Source organism: Poecile atricapillus, chromosome 7 (assembly GCF_030490865.1).
Source record: "Poecile atricapillus isolate bPoeAtr1 chromosome 7, bPoeAtr1.hap1, whole genome shotgun sequence".
Lineage (NCBI taxonomy): Eukaryota > Metazoa > Chordata > Aves > Passeriformes > Paridae > Poecile > Poecile atricapillus.
This window is the reverse complement of record NC_081255.1, coordinates 11659127-11674785: the sequence shown is the minus strand read 5'-3', so window position 1 is coordinate 11674785 and position 15659 is coordinate 11659127. Positions and strand designations below refer to the sequence as shown.

Sequence of the window (15659 nt, the reverse complement as noted above, 5' to 3'; positions counted from 1 at the left end):
AAGCACTGCTCCATACACATATTGCTGGTAGTGTCTATTTAATTTATATCCAGGACAGTTTTCTGATATGAGAGCATTCTTGATTAGAATGTGTACTTCTTTTCTGTCTCTGCTTTCCTTCTTCTTTCATCAGTCTCAGCTGTCAGGGAGTGTAATGAGGAGTACCTTCCTCTGAGTCATGGTTTCAGGTCACAGTGCTTAACCGGAAAGGAAGGCAACAAGTTGTGCTTTATTGTAAAGTCTGATTGAGAGATCTTTTGCTTCTCTACTGGATGGAGCCATAATTATATCTGTGATTTGGTTGTAGAGGAGGATGGGTAAAATAAAATAGTGAATCATAAATAACAGTGGGCTTGTATTTATTTTGCTTTCTGATACTGAATGAATAATGTCTAAAATTTTAAGAAAAAGGAAACAGTCCTTCATAGATTTAAACCATGATATATATATTTATTTTTTGATACTTTATTTGTGTTGCTGTATTGAGTAGCAGAGTAAATGTGAAATTATATTCATGCTGCCATTTATCAAAAGATTACTTGTTTTTCACTTTGAGTGTAATTAATAGCAGCACCCTTGTTAAACTTCTTGCCTTAGTATCAATCAATAAGCACTCATTACCAAAAGCTGAATGTCTGAAAGGTGTAGCATTATATAAAAAGCTGACATTTCAAAGATTGACTTTCATGCCCAATCAAGAATACAACCATCTTCTATTTAAATCCTTTAGCATTCATGTATTTTGGCTTTTTTATTCCAAAGTAGGACATTTTGTGGGGCTACCAGCAAGCAGAAGAGAACAGTTTAAGGACTGATTCTCCCTTTATTTGGTTCTACGGTATTTATACTGTCAGCTCCTTTTCCTTTCTTCAGTGATTGGCATTGATACAGGTCTGTATAGACCACTTGCAGAAGAAGATCTTGAAGCAGGGCAGCGACCAGAGACGATGGATAAGGTGAACACAAAAAGGATATATAACCTCACACCAGCTTGTGGAGAGCATGAGCTTAAGTGTGCTCAGCTTTTACATTCCAAGCAAAATGAGAGATAAGAGATGTCATGTGCAGGAAGATGAGATAAATTTGAAACAGCAAAAGTTGAATCCCTGTTCCTGTTAAGATATAAAGTAAATTAAGTAATGAATTTAATAACTAAGCAGAACTGTTTGGAAGACGCAAAACAACCAGGTACTTTAAAGAAGTTTATTCCTTTATTTTATAGAAAAAAATATGACAGCAGTCTATTAAGACTTTATAAAGTTCTGGTGCAGCAAGAAAAGACTTGCCATATCATTTCTTGTGGTAATAAATTTAAATGGTCTGTTTGTTATTAGAATGCTAATCAGGAAGGAAGCAGAAGTCTGTCCTTTTTTTTATAAAGGGGTATAAAATAGGTTACACACTTCAAAATGCAGAAAAGACAGAAATGAAAAGCTTAAATAACTGCAAACAGCAGGGTACGTCAATAATGTAAGGGCTGCTTAAATGACTCTGACAGCTTTTGCAGGTGCACATACTCTGTCACTTTGCCTAGTGGAGCATTGAAAAAGTTTTATGGCTCTTTTTGAAATTTATTAAGGTTTCTTTCTTTCTTTTTCTTTCTTTGCAAAATAGTCTGGACATACCCCTCCCTTGCAGTTGTTTTTATTACAGCTTCTAAAGGAAAGTCACCTATTCAAAAACATATGTAGCTGGTTGTCTCTGTGGTTAGCTCACAGAGCTGTAAATGCTGGAGAAGGTCGTTATTTACAGCCAGATATTTTCCTTTCCTTCCCTTCCCCCATATCGTTTTCTTTGTACGTAAGTCCCATTTTATTTGGTTTAGTTGTTGAAAGCCTCCCTGTATAATTTTATAATATACTCCTAATCATTTAAATTGGTAACAAAAATGTTTTTTCAAAAATTTTGGCCATCAGGAGCTAGGAGTTCTTGTTCTGGAGGGAGGTTTTAAGTTTATCAACTTGTCTGTTACATTCCTTTTTATGATTATTCGTGCTTTACCTGACACACTTGCATATTACTGTTCATAGATGTTCTGAGGGGCCACTGCAATGCCTGTGGTGTTTGCTGATTCTATTTAATTTTATTCAGCTCCTATTTCTCAATGACACAACTTTTTTTACTTTTTCCCCCTTTTTTTTCTTGAGGCTTGGTATCTGTCCTCTTTGAAATATTATTTATTTCAACAAATCAGCAAGTGTTATCTTGTAGAATTTTATTCCATTGACAGAATTAATTCCTGTGCAGATGAACAAGTGTCAGTTTTCATTTTGTTTTCTGCAACTTCTCAACATTTTGAGGAACCTTCTTCCCTGCAAAATCTCATATTTACATTAGTAGGAGTAAATGTGATGGCACTATCTAATTTTGATGCAAAGTTGAAGAAAATGAGAGAGGTAGACAGGATTTTGCCCTCCAGGAGCCAATTCCAGGTTAGAGCTTGAATTACAGTGAATGTCATTTCAGAATTTTTTTTTGGGAAGTGCTTAATTTTCAGTGTTATCTAAACAAAATATTTTAATTTTCCCAGTGAAGATAAGTACTTAAAGCTGCAACTTTTAAACCAAAACCAGAGACTGGAGTTGTGATTAGTTGTTGACTTACAGATATCAGTAAGATAACCAATCACCACTGTCAGTTAACAGAGTAATTCACTTCCCTTTAGTTACAAGCAGGAGAAATGACTGCAACAGTGATGGCAATGACACAAAGAACTCACAAAAATATGAAAAAGTTAGAAATAGTTTGTTTCTCTATAGTCCATCCTATACCTTTTACTCAAAATTAATCTTAATTAGGGTTGTTTGATGAGTTGTAATACTCTAATAATTATCTCATTTTCCATCAACTATTACTCGGTTTAACACATAAAGAACCATATGTTTCCTCTTTGAGGGCAAAGAACTGTGGAAAGTGTTATCAAAACTCGCTGCTTTAATTAAATTCTCTCTTTTTGAACAAGAAGAAATGTCTCAGTCTCTAAAGAATGACTGCTGAGATGTTCCACTAAATAATGGGGGGTGGGGAGTTGCAGAGAGCATCCTGGTATTTGTAGAACATTGACAACATCTGTAATAGGTAACATACTGAAATCCTCACAGTACGAGATTTTCAGGCTCCTTGTAGTCTGAAATTAAGGCCATATTTCTTCCCCATCAGGGGCTTGTTGCAGGTTTAAGCATTTGGTGAACTGCATGATGAGATGTGGGCAGTAGCACTTCTTACTTTTGAATGATTTTCCTCAAAGTTAGCTAACACTGTTTTCCCTCTTTACAAATTGCATCCGTATGTCTTAATTATTAGTGGCTATCCAGGATTCATATTCTCTTCAGTGTATTGATCACCAGTATAGTTAAACTTCTTATATAAAAAGCTCTTGATACAAGTATAGGAGATGTATAGTCCTGATGACAGTAATTTGTGAAGTATAAGGGACTAAAATTCCTGATTTAAATGTTCTGGTCAGGATAGAGACTTTTTTCCAATTATTGTGGAATTCTTTAGCCTATTTTTGTTAGCTAAATAATAATGTGATGTAATAAGTAAGTATTCTGTATAGAAATGTGTGAATTTACAGCTCACCAGCTCGTCCATGCAAAGTCCTCTTGGGGTGCTCTGAGCATGCACTGGGTTGGAATTTATTGTAATCCACTGTAAATGATCCTGCACAAAGGCATAATTAGTGCAGAGTTTCTGATCTGGATATTATTTACTCTCTGCAGTCCTGTACAGTACCATAACATAAACATAGCTGTGTAAAGAGAATCCAAACTTCCTTTCTATTTGCTACTTCAAAAATCAGTTTTTTCTTCATGCTCAGTAGACCACATTAACCAAATCCTGGCAAGTATTTCCACCAGAAAGTACTAAACTACAGTGCTTTTTGTAATGTGCTTTCAAGAAAAGGTACCTTTCTTACCTACTTGAGTGATGCTTTTCCTCCAGTATTCAGTCTTCTGCTAATCAATGCTTTGCATAAACAATAAGGCACTCCAGGCTTTGCATAAATAAGGAAGCCCTCCATAGGCCATGAAGAGAAATGGTTCTCTTCAACTGGTGATACTTGAGGACTTGAAAGAGCCTTTATAAGACTTGATCGATATGTGGTTTACCTCATCAAGTGCTCAGAAGCCCTAATGAGTAAAGCAGCAGCTGGTCTCCTAATAAGTAATGCTGAAATAGAAAAAATAAACAAAATTATAATATTAATTGTCCTTCCTCCAGACTCGTTTCAACCAGCGCCTTAGTAACCAGGATTTTGCCTTGGATGAAGATGACGATGAAATTGAGAGAACAAGCAAGTAAGAAGCCTGTTTGGATGTGTTATATATGTATAGGAGAGAGGGTAGCAAGTGTTATTCAGCAAAGTGGAATTCAAGTGACACATTTTTCTCCTGTCTAGCTCAATTCTTGATCTAGATGATGTCAAGTAGTTTAGGATTTAAATCTGCTTTAAAAAGAGGGACAGGCTATTGTAATTTTCATTATTTATAGTGTCCAGAAGAGCTTGACATAATCCTCAGTCTTCACAGCCTCCAGATAAAAAACTAGATACACAAAGAAAACAGCAAAATATTCATCAACATGGTGGGCAGTGACTTCAGCTAATCTATTCCTTAAGGCTTGTGTTGTGGCCATGACAATGGGAGATTTTTTGAAGGGTCGGAAAGACAAATAATGCCTTGGAAGTTTTATATCAAGGTCTTCCTATATGAGAACTAAAGGAAAACTGTAAGCTGAGACTTCAACTTCATTGAGGCATTTTCTGAATTGAGGAGTCGATTTTTGATAATGAACATCTGGATATAAACCAGAAAGGACACTGAAAGCAAAATCAAGCAGTTTAAGCTGTGATATAGTAGGGAAGAGGGAGCTAGTGAAGTGTTAAAAGGATATAATGAAAACAGTGAGCCGTGGAAAACAGCCTTTGTAGCAGTATTGACAGACAAAGGTTGAAAAAGACCGTGGTGGAATGGGGGTGTGAGGTAAGGATATTGCAATGAACAAGCGAGGAAATAAGAGACAAAAGCACCAGTTCTTGCAGATAGGCAGTACTTCATTAGATCTGCCCATGTGAGGGGCATGCTCTGATGGAGAACCTGTTGCAGTAGGAGAGTCTAGCTGCTAGAACAAAGTGTTTGGCTAGGCCAGGAGGCAGCTAATAGTAACTGCATCTCCATCAAAACCATCTATCTGTGTTCAGGAGAATTCTTGAGCAGAAGGATATTCCAGGTTTATGTTCCTGTCTGATGGAAAAGTTTTGTTTTCAGGTTATCATCAGAAGACAGTGAAGAAGCTTCTGCTTACTTTTATGATAGTGATGGTTCCGGTGAAACTGGGATAACTCAGCATCAAGGAGAAATGGACTTGCTTGGAGAGATTCTGGACACACTAAGCACACACAGTTCAGATCAAGGAAAACTCTCAGGAGCAAAGAGCCTGGATTTCTTTAGATCAATGGATGACATTGATTACAAGACTGCGGTTAGTCCTCTGCTTTCATTTGAAAACCAATCCAAGTCCTGCACTTGTGGAATAAACAACATGCAGCTCAGACACTGTAGCACAGTCCTTAGAACTGCTGATGTGTCTTCCTAGGGCTATATAACAGTACACTCATGCTGGCCACTGCATGATGGTTTTTCACCAGCCAAGAAATTGTACAGATTACTAAGTCATCTTGGAACAGTATTTTTCCCTTAAAGCAGTAACCACATAGAGAGCTGTGCACAGTGGAATAATTTACTTAATCAAATAGTTTAATATTATATTTTATTTTTTTTTCTGTTTAATCTGATATGCCTTGAGCTGGTTTAGGATTTTTTAATCTAGTTTAGAAGGCATTTTTAATTTTCACCTCTTAGACTTAGACTAATTAGTGATACAATGATGTTTCCCTCTTGATTTAAGTCATGAGATACAGGTGGTAATTGCACCCAAAACACTGCTAGAATAGTACTCCAGAGTTTTCTAAGAGGGCTGCTTGTTCCTAGATTAGATAGAGTTGCACTAGTCCATTAGTGTAAACACACTGCTTGCCTACAGTTTTAAAATCCTCACCAAGTGACTGCTGTGGTATCAGCCAAAAAAGCTTAGTCTTTTTGAATTCTGACAAATATCAGCTGTCCAACACTTACTTTTTGCTGAAAGGGATCCTATAGTAGAAGATTTGTTACTGGAGCAGAAAATACTGATGCAAATATTTATAAAGCTTGTAAAATCTTGTATTATGAGTGTCACACAGGGGTTAGATTAATAAAATTACCAATTTTGTTTGACAAAAAAACTTCAATATTGAAAGTTGGTATAATTAATTACTGATGCAAAGAGGAAATGCCATCTGGTTTTAGTTTTAGTCCTCCTCCCTCTCATATTATGGGTACAAACAAGAAAAGTGTGTCTTTGTTCACTGTCAAAACTGCTTGTGCCAAGGCTGAATGGAGAGAGGAGACAAAAATCCTTTCTCTTTGTGGTATCAGAGGCAGTCCTTAGGTTAAGAGACAATATTCTGTGAAGAAATGTAAAAACACTTGGCCTTGCATATCGTCTGGGATGGTTGTTTTGTAACACTGAGTCCCAAAGAGAATCATGACTTAGGAACATGTGAAATCCCTTCCACAGTACTTGTGTTTCAAAAATACCAGTGTAGAGATGTTTCTTGTGACAATAACTATGAACACCTTTCTTTCTTTCAGAACAAGTCAAATGCACCTAGTGAGGGCAACCTTACCCTGCTCTGCAGCAGTGCTAATGACCAGGCAGAATGGAACCTTGGCCAGGATGATAGTGTGCTCCATGGAAAGCAGCTCCCTCCGTCACCAAGGAAGCAAGTTTCTTCTGATGGCCAGAGAGAATCTCTTTCAAGGATGGAAGAAGAGAAGAGTAGCAAAACCTTTACTATTGACAAGATGGACACCACTAGTTTGACATCCCTATCTCCAGTACGACCAAATGCCCAGTTTACTTCCCTGGAAAGTTTCAAAGCAGGCTTTTCTTCCTGTCAGTATGCAAAGTCTAATGAAACACTAAGCAATACCTCAGAAGATCAGTTCCCAGCAGGTCTTGCTCAACAGCCATCCATTCTGATCCCTTGGGAAAAAGGTGGGAAGGAAGGAGATGAAATTCCAGAAGAAGGCGGACTTCTTCAGGAAGTGGTGTCATTATGTAAACTGAATTCTGCTTTTCACTATGGTTTAAATATTTCAAAGGATAGCTTATCCAGCGGTAGCAGTGGAAATAAAACGTAAGAAAAATATGAGAAGAGAAACTTGACTCCCATCAAATGTTAAAGGGAGACTACTCAGGACTCTATGTAACTCCATATAACATGATAACCAAAAAAAATGGAAAGGAATAAGAGATCTTCTGTTACAAAAATAATTATCTTTGGTTGAATATGCATTTTCTGCCATTAGACATCCGCTTCTGTGTTTACTCAATTCATTTGTTGGCTGTAGTTAGGTCCACAAAATGGAACTAAATATATGAATGCACTCTTAAATCAGGTACTAGTTAGTCTCTGTGTTAAAAATACAGCAAGTGTATGATGCTTCCTAGTGTTTCCTTCCTCTAAGCAGCAAGGGTGTTGCCTAAAGGTAGCCAGGTTTTGAAGGTACTATGTTAATTCCATTAGCATGAAATGAACCAAGCAATCTGATTTGTCTGAAATGTACAAATGTTAATATTTTTAATGAATAATAATTGCCTTAATCTTTTGAGAAGGGGTTTAACTGTCTTAGAAGATGAATGCAAATCTACAAAACAGCAATAATGATTTTCCATGGCAGGAATTTGCTTCAGCGAAGGTCGGGGAGGGAAGGAGACTTTTTGCATTAAGGAATTTCTTGTGACTGTAACTTGGAACTTACTCCAAACTAAAACTGTGGCTCTGTCTTCCAGACTTCAAAAAGGTAGCACATGGTTTTCTCTCTTCTATAAAGTACATGAAGTACTGAATTACAATGTGACATTTATTGACTTCTGTTTACAACTAAGACACTTTAAAGACACATCATCCAGTTTCCCTAGGTAGACTAATTCACCTAAAAATTCTCAGAAAGGAAAGTGTAAGTGGAATTGATAGATTTCTATTATTTTTTATTTTCTGCAGCTTAATAGTTGGAAAACTAATATGTGCCTAATTTGTAACACTAGAAAGCTAAATTTACAGATTCAGATTGAGACTGCATATATCCAACTCTCATTTTAGCCAAGCTGGACAACCAAAAACTTCTTTCTAAATTCAGTGAAGGAGAATAAATGGTCCTGATATATTTAGAACAAGCATTTGTCCTCATTCTGGCAGTGTTCCTTACAAATATTTGGATATTTAAAATCTGACCATTTTTAATGTTCTATGGAGCAGCTCTTTCATTTTAAAAATTGTCTTCGTCTTTTCTTTTTTCCACCTCAGTATTGCATACCTTGTCTCCACAACAGCTCAGGATAGAAAAGACAATTAATCCATTTCAGCAGATAGGAATCATCAGCTTAGAGGGATATTTGTGGTAAAGTTGGTAGAAATAGCACATAGGTATAGAATGAATCCTACCTGAGAAGAATGTTCTGCTGCTCTTCTAAGTCATGAAACTTTTTTTCTTTCCCTCTTTGGCATGAATGATTTCTGATAATCTCAGCCTAGGCCTGAGTGAGAGCATTCCTGGGGTTGGTATTTGGATCATATTGTGCTTTAGTACCTTAATAATAGTTTGTAGCAGAGTTTCATATCAGTTGCCTCACTGAGATTTATTAATTTGTTTTCCTTCTAGCTGACACAGGGTTTTTTTTGGTTGTGTTCTTACAAGGCAGCTGACCTAAGGGAATTGCTCCATGGCATGGCAGAGGCACTGTTTGGAAGCTCACAAGGGAAGCTTGGTAGAATGAGACCTGGGGTTTGTTACTGCAGTTTCATTTTGTTCCAGAATAAGAAGGGCTGAGCCAGTACTTGCCACTGAGGATGAGCCTCCAGAATTATTTTTTTTTAATCAATGCAACAAAGCTAAAAGGTTGTAAAAGTGCAAATCTTACAGAAATACCTGTGTCTGATCAAGCATGAACATTTTGGAGGGTATCTGCATTGCTGGAGAAGCTCAGTGTTTTAGAGTTAGCAGTTGTACATCCAGAGGTCTGGACTCCAGACTATTTATTTATCCTTTGGTTTCCTCTTATGCATCAACATGGTATGTTCTGAATTTTTTAATAACAAAAAAAATGTTACTTGGCATAATATTTTGCACTATTAGAAATCAAAAGTATCATACAAATTATGAAAATATTCACTCTCAGCTTTCCAAATAGGTCAGGCCAGGTGGCTCATGTGCTGTTCGGATGACAAAGCTCCAAAGCAACCTGATGGTTCCTTGTTTAAAGCTGGCATTAATGACTTGAGGGTATTCTTCTCCCTTGCTGGTACTAAACATTGCCCAAGCATAGTGCTGCAATTGTGTCTAAGAGAAGACAGGCAATACCCAATTTTTTGTTCTTGTAGTACTTCTCACTCCTTCTCATTCATCTCCTTGAATTTTGTGATGAGAATTTCAAAGTTCTCCTTTTCTTTTCCTCTACAACTCACATGATGTTTCTATCCATGGTTCAGTTTAAGTTGCTTTGTTTTCTTCATTTATTAAAGACAGGAAACAGTATCATGTTTTAAGGAGGAAAACAAAACAAAAAAAAACCCAGAAATTATGGCCATCATTACTTTCAAAACCATCAAACACCTAAGTCCAGGAATACTGCCAGAAAATGGTTTTCAAAAATGACTGTCTAGTACTGGCATCAATCTTACTGGCTTTACATGAGAGTTAGACAAATAATCACATAGGTTGCCCCATCCTGAGTTTTGTGAAATAAATATAGAAACCATGTGAGACTGACAGTATTCTTAAGTTTTTATAAGGATCAATAAAATTGAAAGTTTGATAGTGGATCAGTTGGAATTTTGATCTTTCAAAACTGAGGCATTGTGGTAATAATTCAGTGCTTCATGGAGTGAAAATGCAGTCTGAAAAGAAGTAAACAGATTAAATAAAATATGGTAACATTCAACTTAGAATTATTTTAATTTCAGTCAAAATGTTTCTGTGCTTATGCTGCATTGTCTCCTTACTATTTACAAAGCCCATAGTTTGTTTAAAATTATTAAATAGTATTTTTTTTTTGTTTTGAGCCTTGTATGGGTTCAGAAATAGCTTAGTCTTATAGATATGTTGATTTTCACTGTAGGTACATTTTTAAATTTGGAATATACAGCATCTTTTCCACTTACTATCAGTGATCTTTTAAAAAGGCTAATATTTGTGCCTTATTTGAATAGCATTGCCACTTACCAAATAGATAAGAGTCCAAATTGATATTTCTGGTTCAATACTCTTGTTCTCTGTCCTTGTGATAATATAAAACTGTTTATTGGCTACATATGCAGTATTTTTAGTACCTCATTGGGTTCTATATTAAGATACATTTTCCAGGTCCAGTACTTTGCAAGTTTTATACTTGTATGCTTTTTATGTGGAAATCCTTCTAGTGTCTTTGAAAATCATCAACATTGATCACCAGCTACTGGCGAGAACTGAATTCTGCTCAGTCAGAGCTCCTGTGGTCTTCTTTAGAGGCATCTCTTCTTCAGGATCTCAAAAATCTTCCCATTTCTCCTGTTTAAGGGAGATACCAGGTTATTTGATTAAGCTTTGTGGTCTGTTACTTACACATAGGAACAAATTTCCAATGTAGAAAGTCAAATCAGGAATTGAAATTAATATTTTTAAGTTAATTTTGCATAGTTGTCTGCCTAAAATGAGCTGTATCACTCACCTGGTTTGGGAGAAAAAAGTAAGGGCAGTGGAAGGACAAAGGGATTCCTGGGTTTTTCCAGTGCAGTGTGGTGAAGCAGATCCACAGGAAGAAGTCCATAGGAGAAAGAATAACTTTGAAGAAATACAGATTTTAGTTCTGTCTCAGTTGCAGTTGTTCCAGCTCAGTCATGCAGGCAAAAGTAATATTGCCTGTGGAGTTAACTCCCTGTGGGATTTGCAGAATGGCTAATAGATTGTCCCAGTCGAAGCCTTCCCATTCACATGTATAGAGATGTAATGAGGAAAACTGCAGATATCAGGGAAGGATTGTGGATGCAGAGGTGATCCCTACCCACCCTCTATGCATGCAGAGGGCAGGCTGTGTAGAATAGGCAGTGGTTTGCTCTTCCATCTCACATATTTGGGTGTTGTGTAGTTCTGAAAAAATAGACTTGTTCTGAAGAAAAAATGTAGTTGTAGAAGTTGTCATAGAAGTTGTCAACTGAACCCTTCCTTGTCATTTAGCATTTCAGTGGTGCTGGTGGTGTTGGGGTGGGATCATCAGAAACTCTCAACCTTGGCTGAAGTCCCCTCTCAGGCATTGTAACACAGACTTCAGGCAGAATTTTAGACAAGTGCTGGGTGCTTCTGAAAATCCCACCCAATCTATTAGAAGAGTGTTTTAGACCTTAAAATTCTGTTTTAGATGTCTTTTCAGGTTTTAGGATGAGCTAGTTTACCACCTCATGTTCTTGTAACCAATGTAAAGTCTAGGCAAAAGAACAGTAAAACCAGGTGTTTATAACAGCTTCTCTTTATCCACCTACAGTCAATGATATTCATTTCTACAGAACAACTTTTCGTTGGTGCAGCTGTTTAATAGAATTGCTAGGACATCTAAAATATTTTCTGTATGCATGTAAGTAATCAAAGAAACATTTCATGCAATAATCAAGTGCCAGCATGAGGCCCCTTTGCAAGTGCCCGCTGTGTAATCCTGACCATACTGTGTCCTGTAGGAAGAACCCCTAACCATGGACCTCCCTGACTCCTCGGGGAGAGCTCAAGAGGAGCTTTATTTCCAAGGAGTTAGCATCTTCTCCCTTGGCACCAGCCTCTAGTCCAGGTGCTGTGAGACTCTAGCCAGTGTGTTCCCAACAGCCTGAAATTTCAGGCTAGACAAACGTGGCCAATAAATAGCTTCCTTATTGAAAAGCTCAGGATGGTGAGGGCTGTGTGTTCCCAAGGTATTGCAGTAAATCTCTGAAGAATGAATGTAGAAATAATTGCACCAGCAAAACCAGTATGAATGGTGATGTGACTTGTCTTCAGTAACTTCTTTGCTGCTATTAGGTGTGTCTGTCTCTGCCAGGTGTTGTTTACTTGTTAGCAGAATCTGAGCTAACCAGAACGTGTCCTCATCTTCACCCCAGGAGCATGGACCACAGGTGGCCTAGAATTCCTTGGGGTGTTGAAAATATAAAGGAATGGAAAGGGATGATACAGTTTGTTTGTACAAAACCTTCCTTGATCTGTTCTACAATATCTGTTCCACAGTTTCAGTCAGTGGCCAGTTGAAAGTACATGACAGGTCTTTTGGAAAGCTGCCTCACTTATTCTTGTAGAGTTTCCTGGTGAGTCCACAGCCACCTCATTCTAGAGGCCCATCCACAACCCATGTAGTTGGCAGGGCCATTGCCATCCTCTGCTGGGTTGGAGTATGAAGCAGGTAACACAGTTGGAAGTTACTCCAAGGTGTACTGTAGTAAAGGGTACTCAATTAAATTGTTCCATTACTTATACTCAATACTAATGACACTTGTATTTAGAATCCAGTAACAGTATTAGCATTTGGAAAATAAGTTGAGTTCAAGTACATTGACATCTATTATGATTCTGTGTGAATTAACATTCTGTTAAAAATAAGGGAGCAATTTGGTTGGGAGGGGGGAAATGTGTTGACTTTCAAATCTTCAGTGAATTTTGTGCAATATTTCTCCTTGTTTCAAAGTAATTTAGTAGTGCACATCTGCTTTCAGGCAGATCCATGAAATTGTATTTTTCAGAAATGTATAAAATTAGATGTAGCTTTGAAATATGGTTGTATGATACAACATGAAGAAATATATTCTAATGAGAAAAATGTATATTTGTAGTGACTGGGAGTGATTACGGATGTCACATTCTGTAGAAATAATAAGGCCTAAGCCACTGTTCACATACCAGTAGTTCCAGGTAACTCTAAAAGTAAAACCTGGTTAAATTGAAGTAAAGTTAACTATTAGAATTTATGATGTTTAGTTTCTGCTTTGATCACTTGTTTATAATGGGTAAAATGTTGAGGTGTTAAGCACTGCTTTTCAGAACCAGCAATGAGGTGAGAGTTCATAGCAATGACCAGAAGAATTTAGTTTGTGACATCCCTAATTATCATAAGTCATTACTTAAAGCATCTAGTAATGTTGCCAGTATCTTTTTAAGTTTTTGTAAATTAATTTCTTTGTATATTGATGTACATTTTCTTTTAACCTTTTATTTTTCCTTGAGACCTTCTTTAAATTAATATACTTGAATGAGGCAATAAAGCACTGTGGAAGAACTAATCTTGGTGCAGCTTGCACACAAGCACATCACGTCTCTTACTTCATGATTTTTGAGGAGGAAGAGCAATTTAAAATGCTTAGATTTTTGGCAAACTGTCAGTTTGTGTTTGTTAATTTTAAATATGTGTCAGATATGATGAGAAATGTCTCGACACAGAACAAAGAAACATCATGTATCTTGATGCTTCTAATTTTTTTTTTTAATTTTTTTTTTTTTTTGCATAACTTTTTTTTTGGTGACCCTTGAAAACCATTCCCAATAATGCTCCTGATTGTGAGCCTTTAATACATAAAAGAGAGGCATAAAGTACAGGACACATTGAGATGTTATTGATAGTTTCAAGATAAAAAAAACTCACAGACTGAACAACCAGCATTGTCCTTACAGTTTTAACAATGTAGTTAGTTACTGACATTTTAACCAAACTAGAGCCAAATTTACTCCATGCTTTTGCACCTTCTGGACTACTGTTCAAAGTCATCTTGAGAACTGTAATTCTGACCTTAGACTACTGTTAGTAGTGCACTGTCTAGATGTATTGAGCTGTGATGTGTGGTGTGATTTGTTTTTTCTGTTTCCTTCCAAAATTTGTGGTATCAGTAGAAGTTTTCAGTGAATTCCACATTACCATAAAGTGCCCAACACTGTACTATAAAATAAAATTTAACAATATCAAAATTCCTTGGGTGATGCAGGTTCTTGTTTGATGGGTTGATCTGAGCAGCATTTTCATTCTTATCAGGCATAAAGATTAAAATTATTCTGTATTATTTTAGAAGATTTTCTCCATTGAATGAACATTTCATTTTCTCAAATGTAGAGAAAGCAGAATGTGTTTTCTTGAATGCAATAATGAATTGATTAATGCAAACGTTAAATGTTGATGTCCTTTGAAATTCCAGTGGTATTTTGGATGTTTTAAAAACCTTAGCTAATCATTCCTTTTTTGTTAAACAGCTTTTCTTGGGCTCTAGATCTTCAAATTACTGCCAAAAGTAGGTATATTATCTTTTTTCATAGATTAACAAATCAACATAGTAAGGAGAAACAAGTAAGAGGAAGGTACAGTAATGATTGATGTGTGCTGTGGTTTGAACCTTTCATGTTAGATGTTAAAATAAGTAATAATAATTGTAATCTCACCAAGTACTTTTGTCCTGTTCAGCCAAGTATTATTAGAGAGCTCTTGGGGATCCTGCTGGTGAGGGAGGAGGGGTGCCTGACCTCCTGGGATCTGATGAGGGGTCGGACTGTGCTGCAGAGAGGTGCTGGGACCTCCCCCTTTTGCAAACCTGGACACCTCCTGCTCTTCCTGCTCTGCTGCCCTTGGGCCTGGTTGCAGCCCCCTCAGCACCTGATGGCACTGTTGGCCTGTGTGACCCACTTGCACATCTGGTGACCTGCCTTCATCCCCCTCCTTGAGGCTGCTGCGGGGAGGCTGCTGCAGAAAGCACCTCTTGGCTTCAGGGGAGATGGGGAGTAAAATGAAGGTAGGTTTTATCTGTAACTTAGGTGGGCTAATGGATGTGTAAGGGGTGAGGTGACCCTGGCTGGTCGCTGTTTCTCCATCCTTCTCAGGGGGAGGGCTCCTGACTCTTCTCCAGCTCCAGCACGGAGGATCTCCTCCATGGGTGGATCTCTGCCTCCATAGACCTCCCTGGGCTGCAAGGGCACAACTGCCTCACCATGGGCTGCACCTCGGGCTGCAGGGGAATCTGCTCTGGCACCTGGAGCACGTCCTGGAGCAGCTCATGCTCCTCCCTCCTCACTGACCTTGGTGTCTGCAGAGCTGCTGCTTTTCATACTCTCCTCTCTCAGCTGCTATTGCTCAGTGCATATTCCCCTTTGACTGTGTTATCCCAGAGGTGCTGCCACTGTGGCTGATCAGCTCAGCCTTGGCCAGCCATGGATCTGTCCTGGAGCTGCCTGGTATTGACTCTACCAGACATGGGGGAAGCTTCTCACAGAAGCTCTTAAATGTAGTTGCAGGTGTATGACTATAATTCAGCTAGAATCTTCCATTGAATGGCTATGCAGTATAATCTGATCTGTTATTCACTCTTCTGTATTAAAAGCATTTTGATACCTTATGCAGACAAACCATAGAGACTACGGTTTCAATATTTATATAGTCAATCCAGAAACTGATGAGAAAACTACAAATTATCTTGATAAAAAACAATGAGGGTGTGATTTTAACAGTTGCTGTTAGACTGGTGCTAGCTTACTGCAGCCAGCAGGCTGATAACAGCTGTGAAGTGT

General features: G+C 37.6%; 1 protein-coding gene across 3 annotated transcripts in view; it reads left to right on the top strand.

Annotated features, from left to right (window-relative positions):
- The window catches only part of DENND1B (DENN domain containing 1B), a 156633-nt gene extending 142491 nt beyond the window's left edge, over positions 1 to 14142 (top strand). For 2 of the 3 annotated variants that reach the window (XM_058842634.1, XM_058842633.1), the window contains exons 20-22: positions 4225 to 4301; positions 5271 to 5484; positions 6696 to 14141. In XM_058842634.1, the coding sequence (XP_058698617.1) occupies positions 4225 to 4301; positions 5271 to 5484; positions 6696 to 7247 (843 nt within the window). In that variant the 3' untranslated portion in view covers positions 7248 to 14141. Of the gene's footprint in view, positions 1 to 4224; positions 4302 to 5270; positions 5485 to 6695 lie in introns of all 3 variants that reach the window. The other variant, XM_058842632.1, reaches the window with a different exon arrangement.
- The last annotated feature ends 1517 nt before the right edge of the window (positions 14143 to 15659 follow it).